We start from the raw sequence: 25,448 nt of genomic DNA, 5'->3' as shown, positions 1-25,448 counted from the left end.
TGTAGCCATCAACTGCAATAAAGACACGTCTCACTTTCTTACCCTGCATAGTTTGAATCCAAGGAGATGTCTGGCTGTCTTACTGGTTAAGACTACAGAATTGTGTCAATTTCCTTCCCATCAGCTTGCTTCTGCAGCTGAAGACTCCCATGGATGCAAACTTGGCTAAACTACGTGGTCAATTGCGCAGAGTTCACTATGAAGCAGAGTGGTCCACTTCCTACTCAAAGCCCACTCTGCAACAGAGCTCTTTCAACCCCTGTTGAAAACGTTCTCGTTCAAGCAGCATTTGAGAGAATGATGACATGCTCTTCATTTTCAGAAGTCTACAAGGTCAACACTGAAGAACTTTCCCCCTTCACTGCTTGAAGTCACCTTCAGTGTGAGTGTGAAAATAAAAAAGCTTTTGAAAGAGAAAATTTACTTAGCAGTAGCTAAGTGTTCCTTGAGATTGATTGTTAAAAACTTTCACTATTCACCCTCTCCCTGAACTTTTTCTTCGGGTTTCTGATGGAAAAGGACCGAGGGTCACAGAGTACGCTTTGCCATTTAATAGCCAGGCAAAGATGACAGGGGTAAGAAAAAGAAAGAAAAAAAGTCTCCAGTCTATGCACTTTGGATATGAACACCTAAAATGTCAATGCACAAGAGGCCATGCACCTCACAGGAAAATGATTCCTAGTATCATCCAGTATTCTAAGCCAAACCGAAGATCCATAATGCTCGTTGTTAAAATGTGTAAAGTTAAATAAATAAATAAATAAATTTAAAACCCCCTAAAACTGAAAAGGGGACTTGCACCCTCTGAGCTTGATTGTTATGTGACCTGGAGGCTGTCAATGAAGTTTTTAAGGGACATCTCTACAGCTGAGGGCCCAGAGCTATGACAACTCTGTTTGCTTAGTGGTCCCGGTTGATCCTATGGATCCACTGTGCTGCGCTGTCACTGCCAGGCAGAGGTGTAAGGTCAGAAAATGTCATGTGGGAGCCTCATGTTTAAAACAGGATTTTACAAAGAGACTAAACAACAGTTGACACTTTCAGAAAGTTACTTACTTTCTTTCTTCCAGCAGAGCAATTTCTTTCTTGACCTCATGGTACTCTTCTGCTATTTTGCAGTGCTGTTTGTACACCTGCATAGATTCCTTAGAGTCATGGCAAGGGGGCAGTGGCTTTAAGAAAAGAAGAAAAAAAAATCAGTGTACTGCTTTTGAATGAAACATCAGGAAAAAACCCACGTATATTGAAATTTTGATACAGTATTTATCTTAACTCCTGTTGGAATACCTATATAATACCTATATATACCTATATATATATATATATATATATATATATATATATATATAATACCTCAGTCTCCCAATTCTGCAAGATGGAAAGGGAAGACATGGAAAGCTATTGATTAAACAGCCTGTGCTGTCACAGATGCCATGCTTCTTCCAACTTATTGCTAAACAGGGCAGGACCGGGAACTGGGACACTGGGGCTGATACTGTTGGACTCAGTATGAGTTTTACTGCTGACTCCAGTGCAGCCAAGATTTCATGATGGGTTCTGTCCCAGCAGTGCCTCAAGCTGTAAGTAGTTTGTTCAAGATCATACTCAGTTTCTGTGCATTTATATCTCCTGTAGAAGGGGATAAACTTAGCAGAAATGTTATGAGTTGAATCAGTTATATTTGTGAAGCATTTAAAATTAATATGAGAGGTACAGGTGGCATTGAGAGTAGTAGGATGACAATAATTTAAAAATAAAAAAGCCAGATAAAAATACACAATAAAGGCAAAAGCACTCTACCTCCTGTGCCTCCTAGCCTAAAGGCTGACATTATTGCAATAAGATTTTAATTTTCTTTTCTCAATGCATGGTGGAGGAAATCAATATGGCAATAAAACTCTTCTGTCCTGGGCCTCCTCATATGAATTTCAACCAAGATCTTGAAAATACAGTTTGGTTAAATGTCAGTGCTTTTTGTTCCTTGAAGAGAAAGCAACTTAATTCAGGCTTTGGGCTTGACTGTCACATTTTGGCTGCAATACTTTCAGGAAGCGTAGTATTTTTAAATTATTAGCCATGAATCAATTGACTGTAAATGAACTCCAAATAGCATGCTTGAGCCACCTGTTTGAAGCAAAAGGAAGCACTTAAAATAGTTCCTTTACGGGCCAGTTAAATAACATCCAATTGCATTTCACGATGCAAGTAGCTTATTTTTTTATATCTTGTCCTACATTGACTCTGTAGTATAATATTCCTTTAGGGACATAGTTAGGAAAAAGAAAAGCACCCGTCTCCAGACTTTTCCTATTTATGATTTTGTCAACTTTTGTTTTCGCTAAACTGGAAATTTAAACTTTACTAAACACATTCAGAGACAAAGCTTAAAGCTACTTTTCTCCAGGAGGCAGGGTAAGCGAGCTTCAGATATACCCCAATGCAGAGATGTAACTGATGTGTGGACCTTGCACGTACTCGTAGTTGCTATGTGGTTCCTCACTGTGACGTTAAAACAGACACTCATTTTCCATGTTCGAAATGCATAAATGCTGTGGCAGAATTGTTTTATGGCATACTGTGTTATTCTCTCTGAGCTCAGAGAATTTGGGCCCCCAGGGAAAGGGCAGTCCATTATTTGATGAATCTGGTCCCGAGGAAAAGGCTTTTAATTGCATTTCTATGTGGATGAGCAATAGCACCATTCATACAGCCACCCAAATAATAAGCATAAATTTAACAAGACAGAATATAGAAGTCTCAGTGCTCTAATCCAAGAATGCAAGGGTGAGCCAAAGTAGCATCTCTGGTATCTACCAGAGATCAGCAAATAACAAATGCGTCACAATAAAACAATTTTGAACAGTACCCAGGGGGAAAGTCCCCAAACAGTGACACTTCAAAAGAAAAAAAAAATCTTGCTTTTGCTTCCAACTTACTTTCCGCCAATCCAGCTGATTAAACCAGTTTAAAAATTAAAGCAGCATTCAGTTTCTATATTCCAGCTTCCCACTCAAAAGATATATATAGAGAGCTAAAAATTATCTAGTCATGATGAGACTTAGTATCTAATTCCCACTTAGAACCAGTTGCTGACTTTCAAACTCCTTCCTATCATTGTTTCCTCTACAGCGTCTTTTTTTCTTACATTGATACTTTATCACTCGAAAAAACACTGACAACAAAAGATGCAATCAGTTTACAACTCTTTTGAATCCTGTTTGATGCTATTAAGCACTAGAGCAACTAGTTTAAATTTTGAGAGCATTTTTTCTTTGAAATGTAAATTTGAATAGGATTTTAGATGACTGGGTGACTTGACAGCTTGGTTTGCTTTCTTCGTAATTTTTGAAATTTCTAAGAAAGGCTTTGGAGATTGTACCTGCAGTGTCCATGAGTAACTGCTGGCCAGTTGGACATGAAACAGGCTTATGCATTCACTATTCAACAAACACCTCTGCTGTCATCACAAGAAGAAAATGAAGACAGATAAGTCTGGTCAGTTCTTTGCTGCTCACCAGAAGACGCAAGCTGACACAAAAGCACAAAGATTTTACCCGTGCCTAAAGCCTGCTTTTTGAAACAAACAAGAGTGCAAAGAATTAATGATAGACCTGCTCCCACCAAGAGAAGCGTTTTCAGAAGATGGCGGGGCAAACTCCTGAAAAACAAACTCAGAATCAGAGGCAAAACTTTCTTGTTCCAAAGGGGTAACTCAACTGGTCGAACGTGCACAGTATTAATGTATTTCCACAGAAAACAATACAATAACAGAATAACAATATTTACTGGACTAGCCCATAATCATCTAAATGGGAATGGGAGGAACCTGCAAAGTCAACAGTGCGGTCCCCAGTTACCAGAAGCAAATCCTGCAGTTCACGGGCTTGCTCAGGTCTCTTTTAGAAAAACTGAAGCCCCCAGCCTCAGTTGTAAGACTGGCCCAGAGCCTCACCAAGGATTACGAAGAGGTTTGTCATTTCCAGTTTGATTTCAATGCAAACAGGTTTGTGTAGTCTTTCCCAGTATAAAGCACTTTTAATCTGTGCGGTCCATATAGTATTTTTTGGCAAGAGTTTGGTAGTTTATCCAGGTGACTAATAACACCAGGCCTTAATAAAACTTTCAATTTTTCACCCAGAAGCCAGCAGCCACACTTTCATTTCTCCTTAGGACAGCCCAGGCTTGTTACTACATGAAGTATCTTGTCCGTCCATAAATTTATATATATATATAAGCACATACCTGCTACACAAGCAAAAAAACCACCCAAAAACACTGCTAAAGAAAGTTATATTTACTGGCAACAGTTGCTACTTTTAATCCTCTTTATTTCAGGCTTCAGTGTCATCCACCCTCATTTTCCTGTGCGGGCAAAATATGTGCACACAGCATCTCTGATTTTGTTCACAAAGCCAATATGAAAGCTGCAGAAAAGACACAGAAGAAAAGACCAGTGGTCTTCTCTTCTATGTCTCATTTTCAACAAGGTCTGATTTTCCCTTGCATTTGGTTGAGTAACTCACTGTTGCATTGACAAACCTTTTACACAATGCAGCAAGCAGACGCAAAGAGATCCTGTTATAGGCTACCCTGCAGCTGCACACATGTACATGTCTGTACATCTTTAGAAGACGTGCACTGCTTATTTAGAGTATTTGTTTTAAATACAGACATGACCAATGTTGGAAGATGATATTGCAAAGGCAGTTCATGAAGAAATAGAAAGAGCCTGACTGGTTCTACGTTCTACCTGTTTTTTCAGACAGCTTGAAGGAGCTGTTCTAATGAAAGTCTTTGCTGGGGGACACAAAAGGACAGTTTGCAGTAATTCTTTTGCTTTGCTCACGTGGCAAAGTGTTTTTTGCTTTGCTGTATGAATATCAGTTCTCCATGTCCACGAAAGCTGGGCAGTTGATAGCATCACCCAAGTGTTCAAAAACTTTAAAAGAGTTTATTTTTTTAATTTCCCTTTGTTCGCACTTACATTTTGGTTCTACTCTGAAAAAAACAAATAAATAAAATTTTCTGGTGAAAAGGTTGAAAATGAAAGAAAAGATTGTCTCATGCAGTTTTGCCAGCTGAGCACGTGGACTCATCCAGAAATCAGAGCTTAATCTTCACACTGCTCTGATTAGAGAGTGGAACCTGGCTTTTCATGTATGCGATAATTTTCAGCTGAACTCTTCTGAAAGACCAGAAGTTTCAGTGCTAATGTTTTGTGTACGGCCCATGTTTGTAAAGTGGCCTTGCATACTCTTCCATGGTGGAAGAAACCACATCATTCCAAGTGGTAGCTGTACATTGCTGATATTTTTTGTTTGTGCAGCTGGAACTCATGAAACAGTTTTGGGTATCTGGTCTGGGACCGATCTGGTCTGGTCTAGTTTAGTTCGAAAAGTAAGTGGTTCTCTTTCCTCCAAATGAATCAAATCGACTGGATGGGAGCAACTGGGAGTTTTGCTCTCCTTCCCTGAGAGATTTCCCATTCTTTTCTAACCTTAGTGTGATGCTCTGATTTTGTAAACATCAATGTCTTACATAATCTAAGATCATAGTTATCACAGCAGCATTACAGGAGACTTCTCAAGTTCATAGGCAATCAAATTTAATTATAGACCATTGTGGTACTCTAGGAATTCTCTTGGAATATAATGCATATTAAAAAAGTACCACATACCCTTTAAAATTACAGTAGACTCTTAAACTTTCTAGAATATATTGTTGTGTGTCTAACAAGAGTCTTGGCAGTCAGCAGAAGCAATAGTTCTTTTATTAAGTTTCCAGAGTAAACAAGGTTTCTGCTAGATGTTTGTGTCACACACAACAAACTGTCCCTTTCAAAATCTTTTGTTGCTTCTTTTGTATAGATATTTCCCACTAAAGCACAAAAAGCTACCCCTTGACCTAACACACTGACATTATAAATGGTTGGAGCCTTTTCTCTTTTGCAGCAGTTTTGTGGTCATCTAACTCCATTGATCTCAACAGATTAATAATAGTGAATATGACACAAACGCCTCTCTCCAGCTCATGAGTTCATGAGAAGAGATGATGAAGAGTTACAGAATGCCCTATACATCCACAGGGGACTTGTGTTCTTCCCTCTTGGACATCAAACTCCCAGCTGGAATGGACTTTGGCAGAGAAGAGGGAGATGAACTGAGCAAGCCACAGGAAACGCTGGAACAGGACAGATAGCACACAGGGCACAGTTATGCGAGGATTTAACACTAGATACCTTCCTCTGTATTTGGTGACCTAAACTACAAGGCCTTAGATGCTGATGTCGGTGTCTAAATATAGAGGATCGCCCGTAGTAGAGCGTCTGTCCGAGGGGCCACCACTCACTATGCAGCTAATCAAGGAAGTGCCTTCCAGGGCCCGCTCCAACTTTTCTTCCAGGCGAGGCGATGGTTTACGCTTCCCCACAACAAACCGACGAGCACAGGGAGCCAACCCTCGCTGCGCTACCCACCGCAGTGCTCACACAAGGGCAGGGGGAAATAACACTCAAGCCAAAGTAGGCAAGCACTTTATCATCATCCAGAGGGCTGCTTGGATAATTTCCAGTACTGAAAGCAAAAGGAATTGAAAGCAGCAAGCTTATTTATATGAGTTTTCATATCAGTAACTCATCCATAGGTTTTTAAATAATAAAGCTGCAGTGGAAACCGGGCTTCTCCTCTGTCTGGCTTAAACTGCTCAGTTCTCCTATGTAGGGCTTTTGTGTCTGGTTGACCATACACTAGTTTTAAATAAAAACCAAAACAACCCAAAACACAAAAGCAGAACTTTTTACTTAGAGAATCAATATTATTTTCTTACAAATTGCTTCTTCGACTTTCTTCCTCTCAGAGTAGGAGAAAAAAGATAACATTTTCGGTCTGAACTTAGACTAGCCTGATCATTTTCATTCTTCAGAAAGAAGCTGTAACTTTCGACTAGGATGGTCTCTTATTTATAGTTAATCTCCTAGAAATGCCTTTTCTCTAGCCAGCCCTACCTCGGATTCGGTAACGTTGGCAGCGGCGCTTGGACAGAAGGGTTTATTGCCCTGTCGGAGAGGCTGCGCTGAACTTTGCCCTGCCACCGGACACCAGTGCCCAGGGAGTAGGTATGGCAGGATTGTGGTAGGAAAAGTGGGAACACTAGGTAATTCTGCTCAAACAGCCAAGTTGTCTGCCAGGGCCTAACATAGAAGGACAAGGGCTTGAAGCCTAAAACAGAGGTGCAAATTGCTTGGTACTCAGGCTGTGGTCTGCTGCCTGCATGCATAAAATTCTAAGGCTCTGATTTTCCAAGTCACTTGGTGAACTTACATAGCTTTCAAGCTGCTTCAAAATCCAACCTGAAGATCAGCTAATTTGGTCCTCTTGTTTGTTTTGTTTTTAAAACAGCTTTCAAAATTTTCCTTTGTATGTTTGAAACCTGGAAAGTTATTACTTTTTTTTAATTATTTTTAGAGTGCCTATTATAGTTTGATGCAGGGTCATCTACCCTGCATTTATAATTGGCTTCTTTAAATAAAATACAAATGCTTTAACTGTATTTACAGCACAGTGATGAAAACCTTGCTTCTCTAGATGTGATATTTTTATTATGAAAATACGTACCAGTATTCACACAAATTTCAGGCTGCTATGCCCCAGTTCACTTCAAAGGGTTCATCTACATGACACTTTACTTCATGAAACTTATAGTAGGTAACTTTGGGACAGAGAAAAGCATGGATAGAATGACAAGGCACACCACCATTCAGGACTTCTGCAAGTCCTGCTGAAGCCCACCTTGTAGTTCATTTCTGTAACACAGGAGCCACCTATTTCAAAGCTGGTATCGTTACATCAACATAAATTCCAATGACGTGCTCTACGGGGCTGACACGCCCTTAGCAGTTTGGATTATGGCAATTAAAAAAGTAATTAACAAGAAAATGTAACTAAGTAATGATAACTTTGTTACAGTTACTGCTTGTTTTAAGTTTTACAGCAATATAAACATAATGTAATTATATTAGCTGGTTATAACTTAAAGCTGTGATCCAGATTAACAAAAAATCAAGTTTTCATTGCTAAAGCTAAATGCACTGTTGCCTCAGTGCCCTGTGTTGACTTAACAGCCCCTGGTTGAACATAAAGGCATTTAAATACAAATACGCACATAAGTTTGAAAAGCTAAAGGATGAAGCACTACCACTAACTTTATACTTCTGAGCAGCTGAGTCAGCCAGACAGTCCTTGTAAATTATCCTTTCAACTACCTCAATATTACCAAAAAAAGTTTCTGGTGGATAGTAAAAAGAACATTACCTGAATCAAAGCCTTTGATTGTTTCTTTGAATTTGTTATCATACTGAGATCATGAGAGTAAAGGAAGGTTCTCTTCAAATAAACTGTCAGGTACTTAGCAGACCAAGAGGGTGTACTTACTGGAATTGCTCTAGTGCGTAGATAAAAAACTTTTAGTGAAGGGCTATTATTTATCCAGCTGGCTTGAATGCTTTCAGAGGAACAATTTCAGTCTATCATGAAATTTCACATTTAGAGGACATTATATGCTCCAGAAATGGGTCATAAAAGTCCTAATAAAAAATTCATCACTATGCCTGTAAAGTACCTACTTCTAACACTAGTAATTTTGTTTTTATGTACCAACAGCAGTAACAATATTCACAATTTGCTCTTTTAGAGCAGTCTTCACCCACTCATCTCAATGCTCTTTAACAAAAAAAAGGTAAAAAATATTAATCTCATTTCAGAGATAAGCAGAGGGATAGAGCAACTCCTCCAGGAGTACATGTGTCACTGACAGAACTGGAAACAGAATGCAGGTTCTTTACTTCCAGTTCTTTGCTTCAAGCACAGAACAATATTGCTTTTCTCAAACTGACTTTTCTGAGGGGAAAAAAAAGTATCAATTGTCTTTCCTGCACTGGCAGATCAATGGATTTTCCAGTTGTACCTAAAGAACCTGCTCCTGTTTTCAGGATCAGAGGGGCAGAGCAAGAAAGGTCTCTGCCATCATCCTCCATTCTGATCTCAGTCATCCTTTTGATGAGAGCAGCAGGAGAGAAAAGCCAGTCCTTTAAGTCAGCAGCCCTCCAGTGTTGTCTCACTAGTTGATGGGGACAGGAAGGATGACATCATTGGACAACACGGTCCACTAATGCCTTTCTCAATTTACACTCAGGAAACAACTGCCTTCATATTGAAATATCAGAGGAAGTCTAAATGCTCCTGGGAAACAGATGATCTGAAGTAGTTTACAAAAGCCTACAAACACTCCAGAACTGCCACAGAGGAAAGGGAAATAATCCCTGTATACAGAACTGGCTCTGTGCCTGGTGAACCATGGAGTTGCCATCACCTGTCATGTGACTGTCTGGTATATCTGCGCTCCATTGTGCTACACTGAGGAATCACACTGGTCACAACAGCATTCACCACTTGTATCCCGGGTAGTCTGCAGGCAACTGCTAGGGCAACAGTGAGGGCTGCTGCCTATGCGGCAAGAGCTGGAGTAACTCCGAGGAAGCTCTCATCAATCCTGATGACTGGCTTTAGTTACTGGCTTTAGATGACTGGCTTTAGATTACAGATAAAATGGCACCACAAAACACACCTTTGTATTCTTTTGGAATCCTTCAGAGAAAGCAGATCATATCAGTTTTACCACAGCCCAGAGGCATGAGATTGTAATACTTGGCTCGTTCCAAAACCACAAGAAATCTCTTCACTGCAGTGCAGCAGTATGTCCTTGTTTTGCACAGAAATTGTAAACAAAAATAAATTAAAAAGCCGGTGAGATTTTTGAAATAGTAATTTACCTGCAACTGGATTAAAAGTGTAAAATAATTTTTCCCACGGATCTTGAAAAGACAATGTTTTCTTCTATGGAATTACTAAATATGAATAGGTTAGAGAAGTGCCACTGAAGACTTTCACCTCGGTGTAGCAACCAGATATTTTTTTCATAACAAATACTATCAATGTGAAGTAGAACTGTAGTTCTTAAAAAAAAAGTTTACAGTTTACCTGCAGCTGCTGATCTAGTTCTGGAAATGCCAAAGGGAAGTTTTCAGAGGAAGCATCATCTAAAAGGTAAACATGATGTTAAAAGTCAATGTCTACCAAAAAGTGCATTTAAAATCATCTGTTTAATGTAGTTCTCGTTGCATGTATTTACAATAATAACAGGATCCTGCAAACACCTCTGCATGTTCTTATCTTTCTCCACTTGAGATACCATAATAGGGTCCTTGAAAATGCTAGGGGGTTGGCAACAAGAAAACGTTTAGGGACTGGGAAGACAGAAAGCCTGTTTGGCACCGCAGTGACCGAGGAACAAAGCAAACCCAGTTAGTGCAGTAGGACGTGATAATTTAGCCAAAAAAATAAATCCAAACAATCCTTCTTCCTCAGCTCTCCAGTACGCTGCAAAGCAAAGAACCTCCCAAGGACAGCATCCTTACTAGCAAGGTGTTCAGTACTTGAACAAAGGAAAAGATGTCTTCCTCTTTGCAGCACAACGATTTACCGGGGCTGAACCAGCAACACCAGGCACCTCTTCTCCCACCACCCAAAGGCAGCCACAGGAACACACAAACCAGTCTGGCAGCCCTGGAAACAGAAGACTGTTACCTACACTGGCATGCTTAGCATTGGGAAGGTACCACAGATTTCCCCATGCCGAAAAGAAATGCCTTTAACCTGTAGATAACAGTCTTTACGGGCTTGAGTTAGCTCATTCAGGACAGCAAGCCAAACTGTGTTTTTATTTATTTCTTTATTTTTAGTACAGGCTTCCAGCAAAGGTGGGACAGGCTGTGCCAGTTACGTCAGCGCTGTGATGTGGACACCTGCCCACTAGTAGCTGGATCGAGATCAGAAATATGAATCATACTTGGTGGCGTCACCGCCAGCCGCCGCAATATTTCTTTCCCAGTGACTTTCACACTATCAGTTTTGCACCGGGTTGTGGTGACTGTTTATGTATCTTACTACAGGTTACGGGAGGTGAAGAGAAGGTTACTATCAGCTCGCTTACCAAGTCGTTCATTTGAAATGCGTCAAAATTAAGCAAGGATGGCTCTCACAGGAGAAAATTGCTAACTTAGCTCAGATCCTACAACCTGCTCTTCGCTGACAAACCTGTACTCTAGCACAAAAGCCTGGCAAGATTAAGAGGACCACGTATAAAAGGAGGATTCTGTGTATTCTTAAAGAGCACGGACTAGGATTTAAATTGTTTGTCTAATGTTTGTTAGCTCTTTATCCTGCCCTCAGTGTTCATATGGCAAAATAGGTTGGGGGGAAAAAGTAAAATAAGTCACCTTATCCTATGAAGAATAAACATACTGGGTTACCCCCGGCCAGAGCCTTACTTTAACTAACCAAGCCAGAGCTGGGCACCTCTAGGAAGGGATGTCAAGTCAAGAATAAAAAAAACCTTACAGTGATACAGAGGGCAAAAGCAGAAGCTTTTGAACTTCCTCAGGGAACAAAGTGTTCTGTATTTTCACAGGGTAGAGGTCTTGCCAGTATTATCAAAAGGTCATACCCACCCACCCCCAACTTCATGTTTCACACCATGTCCCAAACATGTCCATTCTGGAAAATTCTTTTAATTGGTTTAATTACATAGAATTGTATTGTGCTGATGTGCAAGTGTTTACCTTTAATTTGCTGTTGCTTTCTTGTACAATATTTAAAAATAGACTAATATTCTAAAAGAAGAAAGATGAATCATATGGCAAAGCTAAAAGGAAGGACGAAATAAGACTGAGTCCGACTAGGGGTACAGCTGCTCTACAAATATTTGGCTGAATAGCTGTTAAATATTCTGACAGAGATATTGGACCACAGTCGTGGACTGCAGTTAAGCTGCTATTTGTTTTGACAATTCCAGTGGTACGATCTTTAGTACAGTAGCTTTTAAGGAGGGACCTCAAACATTTTAAACTTTGGAAAAACAGAGCAAAAGCAACCCCAAGAATTTTAAAGAAACATCATCCAATAGTTCCTTCTTCACCGCACTGGATATTAATAAGAAAACAAAATGAATGCAGTGTCAGAATATTAGAAAAATATATTGGATTATCTTCAGAAAAGAACCAGTTAAAAAAAGTTTGGAAATACTTTTAAAAGGATGGAATAGAGAGAGAAATTACTATAGAGGAAATCCTTTCAATAAACAGATGTTCCTTGCTTATTTTTTGAACTCAAGTGACTGAGTCAATGGTACTAAAAATAGAACATATTGGTATCCTAACCATTATGGCATACCGTAGTACATTTTATAATGGGCCTGCCCTAGCATCTATTGAACAGCTGCTCGGGTTTTTTTTAGTTATACTAGTTTAAGACTTGTTTAAATCAACATCTGATGTGCAAAACCGTCATCAAGAAAAGTTGGGGACCCAGTGGTTTGAAATTTTTTGGAGTTCTTAACTCTTTTAGGGTCCTCTGAAATTTTCAGCTGAAGTATTTAATTTACAGAAAATAATAGAAATCCTCACAGCTAACTGCAGCCTTGTTTTCCACACAAAGAACATCACAAAACTTTCCCCACAGCTTCCAGTGAAATAAACTACTGCATCAGGTCAGTCTGTATTTCACTGTTGTCAAAGTAACAACCACAGCCATAACAACAACAATCACTTGGTAAAAACCAAAGGAGTGTAGATTTCACACTAGGGGAAAGCAAATGACAGCAGTCATTTGCATCCTAAAACATTTTTTTAAGGATTTTTTTTCAGAAAGTCAAGAGAAAAGATACAAACCTGCGTTTTCTGCCAAAAGAATCACTGCCACCCTCACAAGCTTGAATACTGGGTGTTACACAGGAGATCAGAAAAAATCACATAGGTTCCTAGCCTTAAAAATCTGACTCTGAAAATCAGAAACATTAAAAACGTCTGGAATGTCAAAGAAAATATTCCAAAAATTGAAACACTCTCATAAGTATGCCCTCATCTGCCTGTACTTGCTCTTTCCTATTCTACATCTCCTTAACTACACAATAGAATTCAGAAATAGATCTTTGTCTCCTTTTATCAACTTATTATCAATATTTAAGGAATGCCTAGATTGTTGTAAGGAATCACTGATAGAACCAAAGACCCTCTTTATAATAAAGTTAGTGAATTTCACAAACCCCTGAAAATAACCAGGCTGATTCTTCACCAGACACAAACAGCATCTCACCCCTGCAGTCATTATTTTACTGACCCCTTCCCCATCACTTGTAAAGAAAAAGGATTTACAATTCAAGCTGTTTGTTGAAAACATATGCTGTTTAAAACAAACATTTAAAAGAATCAAGAGTTTTTGAAGTCACCTGAAAATCAGTCAAGATCCTGGTCAAAAAGAAAACGAGAAAGGACCCAAAACATACACGTGAATGTTATGGCCATCTCAGCAAACTCAACAGCACTAACCTGTGATGTGAATGAGTCAGAGAAGGGACTTCATCACAGCCACCTAAGTTAAAGGATCTTTTGCTCGATTTCTAAATGAGTAGCACTTCCTGATTTCCCAGAGATCCCAAAACTAATTTTGGATGTTTATATTTGAAAGTAAAAGGTCAAGACCCCATACCCTGATTGCAAGATTAACTCTATGCATATACAGTTGACGCTTTATTTTTCCAAAAGACTTGGTTCACGTGTATGAAACAGCTTGACTCTCATGGTTTTTTCATCAAGTTCATACATTCACTTTGCTTGTTGCTGAGGAGTGTCATCAGAGAGCATCTGAGGGAGGTTCTCCAGGGAATTAATTTCCTCCGTTTGCTTCCCATCAGTTGGGCTGAGACAAAGTACCCCTCTGTGCCAGAGCCCGCTCTCTGACCGTTCTTACAGCAAAGCTAACAACATAACTAACGCACGAGCTCCCTAAGAACGCTGCCCAGCCAACACACCTTCATGCTGGAATTGCGTGACAGGGAAGTTTGTGTGAGGTTGGCAAGGCTGAGCTGCTCAACCTTCCCTGTCCAGGTGAGCTCTTGTCTCTCTGCTGATAGCACCTACTAATACGAACGTGTGGTGGGCTTTTAACGTCTGGGGCTGAGATCCACACAAGCCATCTGATTTAGAAGGCTGAACTGTATTAAGACCGACCTCTTCACAGACAAGGCTTACTACATATCAGCAACATCTTGATGCATTCAGACCCCTGGTAAACATTAATGTTGCAGACTTGAGAACAAATCATGCTTCCTGGAAAGCTTGGCTTATTTAACCACCTTCTGGTCTCCTGGAGTTTCCAATAGCCCAGACCTCCATTGTGCAGATGAATGAGCAAAATCCCTCACACTTTGCTTTCCGACTGACACAATGTCTGGTAACACTCCGGTCTCTTCCTGTGTGGCTGCTCCATGAAGCGGAACCGTGGGTTATGGGTGATGGTTAATTAATAAGTACTTTGAGAACCACATCTGATTTCCATGCAGTATAAACTCACAAATTACAGTTTCTCTAGGATCTTCACAAAGATAGACAGAAATAGAACATAAAAAATTTAAATGTGTTGAAAGCACATTAAGGTTGCTAAATCAAGCACTCGAAATTTAGGAAATGCCAATCACAGCTCTGCTTCCTTGAGTAACTGAGTTATGATCCAGTCTTTAATTATACAGTCAGGTACTATTTTTTTCTCCTACATGCGTGGGCAAGTGTATTCAGATCTCTTCCTCCTAAATTAAAGAATTAAATTGGTAACATAAGTAGGCTGCTATCCTGTAAGTGGATCGGCCCTTACACAGGGAAAGTGCTCAAAGTCAATTGCAAGCAATGCAACTCCCAGCAGGACACCACCGGCAAACTGAGTATCGGGGTCCAGTCTCCTGGCCCTAGGAGGGTGGTGAGATCCAGCAGCTCCAGCCCCAGTTACTGACAGACGAGCATAGACTCATTGAATTTGTCCTGGAAGGCTGTGTGGCTAAGTGACTGCGACTTGGCACTGCTGGAGAAGCTCCCGGGCTTCTATTCACAGCCCCGCCTGATGTGACCTTATTCAACCTCGCAGTTACCTCACTTGTAAAATAGTGGGGAATGGTCACTGCCTGACCCAGGAATAGGCTGTGGAGGCTTGCTCAATAATAAGAGTTGTGGACCTCCCAAAAATAGAAACAGCCCGTAACAGAAGAGATAAAAGCAAAACCCTCTTCCTCCATATACCTTCACCTAACCCAAAAGCAGCGTCTGATGAATGCACAACCACTGTCCCTTTGAGGGCATCTCACCTAAGTTCCTGTCTAATTTCCTAAAGATCAAGCCACTAACTTGTAGGTTGGGTGCAGTTTTAGGAAACCAGCTTTTTAAATTCTAGCCATGTATATTAGCAATCCCAGCTGTTTTTCAACTAATACATGTTCTGCTGGAAAGCCTCTGCTCCCATTACAACTAAAATGAGGATGGAGTAGGGATTTGAAGGTAGCTATTGAGGGAGGAACCACTGCAAAACAGTCTTGCATGATCAACTGTAAAAGCAGAAAAATTCTTTACAGTCACTGGGATGTCAAAGGCATAAAAAGGAGCAAAATAAGTCATTTGCTGTGCTTGTGAAAGTATGACACTGTTCCACTGTCTGTCAGTTTCATAAGAAGATGGATGGTTTGCCTTTGTTAGCAGAGATTTTTATGGGGAGTGCTATCAGAGGTCAACTAATTTCAAACAAAAGAAATTACTAATAATTTCAAAGCCAGTCATTTATCACCTCATGTCACCAGCAGAACTTTTCAGCTAGAGTCAAGCTTTTATTTTAGGAGGGAAGGTGAAGAGATGTTTACCTATAAACCTTCTCTTAGACCTGTTAGACAAAACAAATCCACATCTAAAAATTTAATAAAGTTCCTAATGTTATAATGTTATAATAATTATATCTTAATATGTTATGTAAATAGGAGTTAGTGCTATAAATTAGGACATATTTAGTTTCATTGGTTAAATTTAATTGGTGTTGATAAATTGCAATCAATTTTCTATGTGAGAACACTTATTTAAGTTTTGGAACAACGAATTCAATGATTCAGCTTAACCTGCATTAGTTTCCAAGTGGTAGAAGATAGGCTGATATGTTCCAAATTCCTTAATTTAGAAGAGTACCTTAACTCAAACTGGTGCAATATGGTGTGCGGACACACCCTGGGAAACCTACGTTTGATGCCAGCTTAGAGAACTTGATTAAAAGAGCCAAACATAGATATCTATGTGTACAGGAATGAGAGGTACGCAACAAAACTGTCCTCTTACATAGCACCCGCTGCTCGGCTGCTCCTCAGACTTTGAAGGAACTCGTTAGCCTAATTTCACATTCCAAAAAATACTGCCCAAAGCTAGCCAGGATTTCTGCCATCAGGTGTTGACTGACAAATAATATAGAGCAATTAAATTATTTCTTATTCACTCAGGGTAAGACAGCTCTGCTCTTGCAGGTCAGTTAACACAAAGTTATCTCTTCTCATGAGTTGAGAGCAGTTTCTCCTTTTGCTGCTCCTCACACCCACTGCTTGGTTACAATCCTAGCCAGTGAGATAATCACCACCCAGAAGAAACATTCCATTTCCCCTTTTTATATCTAGTTATGCTGCCGGTTCCTCCTAGTAAGCAGTTGTACAGCCCCCGGAAGGAGAATGCAGCCTTACTTGGTGAAACCTGCCACTGTGCCTTTCAAGTGAGGTAAACTTTAAGGAAAAGCTTAAGTCAGGCAGATTCCCTCATCACTTAGCCTTGGTGAAGGACTTTTTGTGTATGCCCCCTAGCAGAACACAAGCCTCACAATGGTGTACCATGGCATTTACAGCAGGTAACTCTTCACTGAACTCAAAACTAATATACTTATCATGGAGAAAAAAGGATTAAATAAATATATTGTAAAAAATAGTTGGGGAGAAAAGCCACGTGTGCCAAGTGTGCAATACCTAATGGCTTATCTGTTAAAGCTTGTCTTAAAAAAGTGTTAACATATATTTGTACTCCCTTGATTCAACTATGGTTTGCTGGAAATTTTCAAACCTGATAAAAGGTTAATTCTTTTGCCTTCTTTAAATATATCAGATAGAATAATAACCACGTTCAGTCCTACCACTAAGAGCAAGAACAGAATGCTTGCGACGTGATAGAACAGTATGCTGCTTTAGACCTCCTGGTAGCCCCCAGGGGGATGCGAGGCAGAGGAGAATATGGCACCTACTATCTTTACTGGTTGCTGTTTAATTTTATCAGTGCTCACAGACATTCTGGATTGCATACTTCAGGAACACTTGTATATATACAATAAAGGACTCAAAGGTACAGAAAAATTGAATGAAATGTAACAGATTTCCTTTCTGTAATTGAGTTTCTTTCTCTAAATGTTAAGAGGGAGGCTGGAATTATTAGCAGGATAGAAAAGTGAAAAATAAAATATGATGCAATGTTAAGGAAGCTAGGCTTCCTGCCTTTCATGTCCTCTTCTTCCAAACTATTCACAACCTTGTCATTTCCTACTGCCGTCTCTTGTCACAAACCACTCTACCCTCTTTGATTTTCTCATGGTCTCAGCTTTCCCTGTCTTGTTTTCAGTGTCTCACACAAGCATTCTTTTCCCATAACTTGTAAGAGCACTCCCCTTTCTTTTACATTTCCCTATCTTTGCCATAAGTCCATAAGTTCTTTGAGAAATATACCATGTTACTATTTTTTGAGAGATGAGAATGATTCATTATTCCTTTCTGTAATAAAAATGCAATTAGCAGAATATTTTAACTTATTAAAAAGGGCACACAGATAGCCACACCTGCTTCTTTATATTCCTTGTCCCAATTTTTCTGTATCACTCATCTTTATGAGCTGAAAGTTACGGGAAATTATATATGAAGATGTTTGGGTTTAAATTCCTTTGCATGGGGGATGAAATTCTATTTCAGGCTTGTAGCTGCTAACTAATATTGCACAACAATTAGCTAGGAAAGATTATGCTTATTCTAAAATGCTTCTAAAATGAGAAAATTGTATTGAAGCCGAGGCTCTATTCACACAAAGCTCAGGAAGCAGCCTCACACATAACCCAACAATGCATGCCAACCCGTAAAGCACTCATCAGCAGTGGGTTTCAGTTACCATTATCAGAGATCCTTATATTTCATGCCATAAACACATCTCAACCCCAACTCCAGGCACTCACCTTTAGTGACAGCACAGTCAACCTTTTTTTTTTGGGATGCTTCCCAGCTTCTGATTTACTTGATTTCATTCTTACATTTAGTGTTTGGCAACAGCTCTCTAGACCTTAATAATACTTAAGGTGCAAATTAATAAAATTCTTCAATTCCAAAGGCCAAAGGGCCCATGTATGTACAGGGTATGTTTCAGGAAATTAATGCTCAATCAGCACTAACTGACAGGATAAACATCAATGAAATTCCTGCTGCTTTCTCAGGGAACATGCCATGTGGGGCATCCATTTCATAGAATCACACAACGCATTAGGTTGGAAGGGAGCTTTAAAGGTCACCTAGTCCAACCCCAATTTCCTGAAACCTCTCAGCATGCTGGGCATGTGCAGCACTTTCCAACCTTCCCGCTGAACAGAAAGCCTCTTCCTGCTCTAGCCTCATCCTCAGCAGAAAATGTCCTTTTACTTTTCTTGTTTTAAAATTCCTTAAAATCAGACATGCTGCGTATGCAAGTAAATTTCAATGTTAATTACAGTCCTTAGTATACTCCACAGAGCACCGAAAGAATGCCAAGATCTAAACTGCCAGTCTAGTGGTTTTAGTCTAGCGAAGTTGTTAATGGAAGCATCAGAAGTTACCAGACAGGAAAACCAATCACATGCTCAGGGAAAAAAAAAAAAAAAAAAAAAAGAAAAAAAACAACTTCATTTGATATTGTTAACACTGGTCAGCACATGAAAACTTCAAAAGCGATTATTTCATCGTGGCTCACTCCATAAATCAGACTGTACCTGGGGAGTCACTGAGGCTGAAGGCAATGCGTACTGGCTTATCGGCAGGTACCCTGGCCGTGGTGATCATGTGGGCACTTGAGTCAATGCTTTTACTTGTCTGTTCCAGCTGCAATAATACAAACAATACATTTATTACAGAGCCTGTGATGCTGTTCAGCAAATGAGTTTTAATGCCCTCCAAGCACTCACAACCACCTTTCTCATTCCAGCTAAACAACATTCAGAATCAAAGTCAAGGGAGCGCCATTCCACTTCTCCATTTACAATGGAGTCAAGTGAAGCTCAGTGCAGAGACTTACTTGCCTCTCGTTTGCTATACAGGTTAGAAAGAACAATGGCAAAGGAAGCTTCCCCTCTCCTCACCTGCTTGCTCCCCGCCATTGCCCCTTCAGCAAGCCTTGACTCGTGGCAATGCTGCCTGGTTCTGAAGGTGAAGAAGGAAGAAGGGGTGGGGAGTTGAGAGTAACATGACCCCCAGCCTGCCATGTGATTGGAAACGTGCACACCACTCCACATGGTGTCAATGAGGACGCACCCATCCTCCTACCTTCCACCCATACTCCCCCAGTCAAACTGTGCCTATTAGCCACACACTTAATGGTCAGAAAAGTTACTGGGTCTCCAAACCTTGGTGGTGATTCTTCAGTGGAACTCTGTGCAGGTGTAGGTGTCTGTCTGCATGGGTTTGACTCCGTGATCAGGACCTTACTCAGTCCTCAGTCTTTCTTCTGAGACCAGCAACTCCAACAAATGTTTTTACTGAGATGAAACCCTGTCCATTAAGAAAACTGCTAATTCATTTCAAGCAGGGCACTAAAGAATTGTTGAGCAACACAAGAATTAACTGCTACTGGTCTGTAATAGCATAATTAAAGCATCTCTGAACACTCAGAAGTTGTTCTCGGAGCTCAGCTATATATATATCTAATCTTTTGAATGAACAGTTTTAGTAAACTCTATTAAATGGCTGAAGGCAAACTTAATCACCTTGTACACCTAGCACAATGCTGCAAATATTCACAGATATTAATCTTCCGATTAGCTCCATGCGTGGAGAAAGTCAAGTCACTGGGACTTCATGCACGCAAAAGATCTGCCCATAAAGAAATTATTTTAGGACTGAAGGCTATGCTATCCAGAGTGCATTGTAACCATACCAACTATATGGACAAGTATGAGAGTAGCTTTTAAACTGCCATAAAAACTCCTCCGTCAATTAGAAACCGAATTCTTCTGGAAAATACAATGAATTCACTAAAAGTTGTACCACATCACTAGACAACATGGCATTTAGCTGGTGAAAACAAAAGGCAGTTTCCTAAGCCAATAGTCTTAGTAAGTTTTCCAGTAAAGTAGATGTTGTATTGCCTGAAAATCCCAACAACTTGTTCTAATATACACTGACTTACTTGGCAGTCTCAGAAAGTCAATAGAACTGAAAAATATTTCAGCATTATAATCTTCCTTGGTGATGCACAGGGCAATCAAACTCTTCCCTGGCATTACTGCCTTGCAATCAGTGGAAGATTATTGGAATTGCTATCGGCCCATTAATTTCAGGTTTGGGTTTTTTTTTTTTTAAATTGGCTTTTTCTGTCTTAATATTTGGCTAGCAGAGTGATACTCTGTAGAAATGCTACACAAGAAATGGAGAAGTGCACAATCTTTTCTTAAAATAACTGCAAATATTAAAAAATCATCACTGAATAACTCTTAGAGCTGAAAGTGTCTCTTTCTAATAATACATGAAGGCTATCAGGGATCATTGTTTATTTCCCACTACTAGTAATCAAAACACACACAAATTGAACTCATACTTATTGGGCAGAGACAAAGAAAAGTCAACTAAACTGCCGCAGTGTATGTTTCTAGACTCAGGGAAAGATCCCTGAAGTCAACAGAAATATTCCATGTTGAAGTGCATTGCAATCAACTGAGTAACGTTTCACCTTCTGAGTAGTATTGCTCTCTTCTTTTGCCCCAGACCCTCACTTTATAAGAAACATCTCAGACAGAACAACAGAATTACTAATCCAAAATTCTTTAACATATTTCCCTTCCATACTTCCCAATACAAAGTAAAAAAAAATGAAAAAAAAAGACATTTCAAATGATAAACACATTCTTGAAACAAGGCTTTTCATCATCATTCTGTGTTGGTAGTACATGTCCCCTGACATCTGCCTAGTATCTCAAGTGGTCTTCCCTGTAAGAGTATGCTTAACATCTCATATCATAGCCTAAGAAATTAAAACTGATAGAGGTTTTAAAGTTGCCACAGGAATATTTCCAGGACTAAATCTGTTGTCTTACCCCAGTCACATACTCTGTGGTCTGCAACGTCTTTAAATTACTTCTTTTAACCACCCACTATGTGAGAGCAAAAATCAATACCCCTTCAATAAGCAATGGTGAATTCTCTCATAACACAGAAGAGTGTTTTCATTTTATTCCAATCCACAAAAAGAAATCTCATCTTTATACACAGCAATTACCCTGATATCTTTTTTTTTTTCCCCCATGTTGCATTTATCCCTCAGCTCCTTTCTGTGTGGAATCCTCAAGCTCTTCATCACAAAAAGCAATCAAAAGGAGCAGAGAGGGATGGAAGCAGCCTGCGTGCAAACGAGGTGATACAGGAAACACGCAGACCGGCTGTCCCCAGCTCCCCACCTGCTTTCTCCATGCGTGAAGAACAGTATCTCTGTAGACAGAGATGAGGGTGAGTGGGCAACCTGGAATTCAACGAGATTTAATGAGCAGCTCCCTTCCCAGTGACAATCACCTGCAGAAGCGGCTGCTGTTTCTCCATAAAAAATCTGCAGCAGAACTCAGATTAAGCGCTGCTGCAGCCCTACCCGTTCAGTTCAGCTTTCACACCTGTTGCCTTACCTCACTTAGCGGAGTGTCTGCACTTGTATAATCCAGGGCCAGCCACCGCCTTGGCTTGTCGTTGCCTTTATGGAGTAAAGCTTCAATAAAAGAAAAGGCTGCACCTGCTGCATAGCAACAAACTGACACGGTCTGAGAAGCTGAGACAGCTGTCAGAGCAACATGCTGCTACCTGCACTTCCCACAGGCTTTGCTGTCCCAAAAGACCACCCTTTTCCGCTTTTCTCCACAATTTTCCTTTTCCTTCCTCTCCTTGCCAGTGACGAGGGACTATGATGCTGTCACGCTTCGGGGAGGAAAAAATCCTTCTGTCACAGGCATTATTAAGCAGCAAACTGTGGCGAGCTCAAGATTTTTAATTCATTAGTCCTGGCAAACCTAAAATACAAACAGACTTGCTTCATAGGACAGGAATGTTTTCAGCATGACCCAATCAGTGTCTGTGTCTATTCCAGCAAACTGGCAAAGATAGCATGACTCCAGTCAGCAAAAATGTCTGCGGCTCCAATCAGCTCGGGCTGACACTGCCAACTTGGACGGGCTACAACTGAACTATCAAATGATAGCAGCGACTATCAAAGCTAACAACGAGGGATGGGCTTGGCGTGTTAGGCTAGGTTCACGTTGGCTTTGGTCAAGCTGGGCTTGTCTAATAGCAGATGAACGCCCCGTACTTCTTGAGGAGGCAATGGGCAAATTTCAGAATGTGTATGCTGTGAAAGCAGATGTATTTATAGATGATGGCAGCAATAGCTGGAGCTGACTAAATCAGAGCTTTGACTGAACTCAGAGGATTTCCTAGTGTGAGTTCAGATAGCGTTTGTCAGCTTTGAAACCACAGGCAACCAATTAACAGATGAATCTTGAAGTGTCACAAGACAGAAGTATTTCTTCAGCTTAAACTGATTTTCCGTAACTGCATCACACACATGCTGCCTACATCACAGTCATTAAAACAAAGAGAGAAAATTAAGAAGAATTACAGTGTGATTATACAGAAAATCTTCATACTTCTAGTTCCGTGCTTGAAAAGGGGGTTGTCCTTTTATGTTTCAAAATGTATTTTGAAGGTATACACGTGTATTTTTAAATTGCAAATAGAAATGGCTTCTCTAGCCCAGATCTCCTGTACAGGCACATTGCTCTTGGCTGAGCTGAGAGATAGAGAGGCTGCAGGACAAATAGAGACATGAAGGTCTGAAGTTGAATTTTCATCCTTCCTCACCCTCTCACCTCCTGGCCCCAGCCCAGGATTGATATAATCAGTGCAAATCTCAGGAAGTGAGCAGTTGCCCTTGTGGCCTCAGAAGACCTTTTTCGTACTGAGAAATGACTAAACTGCAAAGATATTCTACCCACACAGCCTTTCCCCCAGCAATGACCCGGGGGGGGGGTATCAGACAGCAACGCCATCAGTTAGTTACCTGGTGAGGCTGCCCTCCTAACTCCGGTGTGATTTCAGAGCAGATGAGGGACTCGGGCCCAAAGAGGTAGTGAAAAGCGGGTCTGCCCCTGTGCCCACGCTGACAATTCTCTCTTCTCTTGATGTGTTTCTGAAAAGACTGAGGATTCCTCCCCTCAATGTCTCCTTTGGAAGAGGAAGGAGAGAGATTTCTCTCTGATCACAACCATTATTGCAAATAGCATTCTACACTTCAATACCATCAGCAGCTGATATTGATCTCTGGCTCCGGGTCTAATGACTGTGAAAGTACTTATATGAAGACAAAAGAAAATCCTGGCTCCAGTGAAGTCACTAAAAAATATTCTGCTTCAGTTTCCACAGAGCCAGGGTTTCTCCCCAAAATCGTAAGATCCTCTTCTGCTTTGTATGGGCAGCTTGTATTCGGAAGGCATGAGTGCCTTCATTACATGCCAGTGTGGTAAAGCCTTGGAGAAAGGTTCTCTAACTAAAATCTTAAGCTGCACAAACTCTTCAGTAGCCATGACACCAAGGGTCTTGGACAGAAATGACGGCTGAATAGCCCAGGGGTGTGTTTCTCAGATGGCTCTGACACTTCACATTTCCAGACTGACACTTCAGTTGTATTTAGTCTAATTACTATGTGCGTTTGCAAGTTGAGTTCATAATTGTTTTATGTTCGGTATCCATTGTACACAGGGTTTTTTAAATGTCAGCGTCCCTAGTTAAATCTGCTTTATCACACACACTTTACAAAAGAAAGTGGAATCACCTGCACTTCATTTAATAAGCACACTCCTCTTCTGAGGGGTATGCTGCTCCTGAAAGAGATGAATCATGTGCTAAGATACCAAAACTGCACAAACCAAAGGGCCCCTGATTTGCATTTAAATATCAGTTCAGCGTGATGATAAGTCACCTGAAACTACTGCTTTATGGAAGGTAGGGTATTTTTAAAATGTGAGAATATTACCGCATTCTGTATATGGAACACTAAATCTGAAGCATCAGGAGGAATGATTTGACTGCAACCTTTTTATCATCTATTTATTAGTGTGGCTATGGTGCTAAAACCCCAATAAAGTGGATTTAAACAGCACATTTTAAAAGGTTCACTAAATTACTTTAGAACAATAAACCAGGGAAGATCTCCATTTGGGAAAAAATGGGGGTCTGAAGTCCAGGGTGCTCCACTTCTGTGACTTGCTTAAATTAATAGACAAAGGTGGTGTGGATTTTGGATAGAGATAAATCCCACTCTTCTCATTCCCTACCTAGGTGACTAAAATCTGTGCATGTAAGAGAATGACACTTCCTTTTACTGCAACATAAAAAATACTTCTTTGTAACAGGCTGCACATACCCCTTACAGTCACCTCTCTGAAAACTACAGAATGATGATAAATCCAGGCTCTTTGTGCAGGAGCACAGCCTGCACCATCTTGATTCCAGTATCCTCTTAGTCATCAGATGCCTGGTACCCAAGCAAAATTCTTTCAATCCTGTACCGCACTATGAAGCTGGTAACATGCTAGAGGAGGGTATCATGTTTTATTCATCAAAAAAAAACCTTAAAGAAACACTCTAAATTAGGAACATTGGGACTTACAGATATTCAGTAGTAGAAACATGCAAATTTCTAACAATTTTTAGGATAAAGTATCAGTTATTCTACAGATGTAAAAAAAGCCAATATCTGCTATCTAATAAAACACCTGTTGCCTTCCCTTTTTTAACTGTGCTACTTTCGATTCATCTCAGTTTCCTAGTATAAGTAGTAATTTAGTAGCATATGACCTCATTCATGCTAAAATGGTGTTTCACGGATTGCCAGTCACTATTTAAAAATACACTTTAAATATTCTAGCATATGGAAGATGTTTCAAGGAGAAATTAAAAAAAAAAAAAAGCCATGCCTCAAACCACACACAGAGCAAAATCATTATTTTTTACATTCCTCTGAGCACAAATAGAATTCCATTTTTTACAATTTCTGGTGAATTTATTTCTGCAGCAATATTTGTTAAAAATCCAACTGTGGGAGGGATTTGGTCCCCTTTACTAACATTGGGGCTAATCAGGGTGAAGCTGCTCCACACTACAGAAAACTGATTTTGAAAGTATAAACACTGGTGAGTTACATCCTTAATTCTACATTACCTGGGGTATTTCCTAGACCATTC

The 25,448-nt window shown here is 40.1% G+C and overlaps 1 protein-coding gene across 1 annotated transcript in view; it reads right to left on the bottom strand.

Annotated features, from left to right (window-relative positions):
• MAP3K7CL (MAP3K7 C-terminal like) overlaps window positions 1–22,132 on the bottom strand; it is a 30,026-nt gene extending 7,894 nt beyond the window's left edge. The window contains exons 1-5 of the mRNA XM_084261689.1: window positions 21,843–22,132; window positions 19,314–19,374; window positions 18,948–19,056; window positions 10,035–10,093; window positions 1,057–1,172 (exon numbers count right to left, since the gene is read on the bottom strand). Of these exons, the coding sequence (XP_084117815.1) occupies window positions 1,057–1,172; window positions 10,035–10,093; window positions 18,948–19,056; window positions 19,314–19,331 (302 nt within the window). The 5' untranslated portion in view covers window positions 19,332–19,374; window positions 21,843–22,132. The remainder of the gene's footprint in view (window positions 1–1,056; window positions 1,173–10,034; window positions 10,094–18,947; window positions 19,057–19,313; window positions 19,375–21,842) is intronic.
• Window positions 22,133–25,448: the final 3,316 nt, after the last annotated feature.

Source organism: Gallinula chloropus, assembly GCF_964237585.1.
Source record: "Gallinula chloropus genome assembly, chromosome: 1".
Lineage (NCBI taxonomy): Eukaryota > Metazoa > Chordata > Aves > Gruiformes > Rallidae > Gallinula > Gallinula chloropus.
The sequence above is the reverse complement of the archived record's forward strand: the minus strand, read 5'-3'. Positions and strand labels throughout refer to the sequence as shown.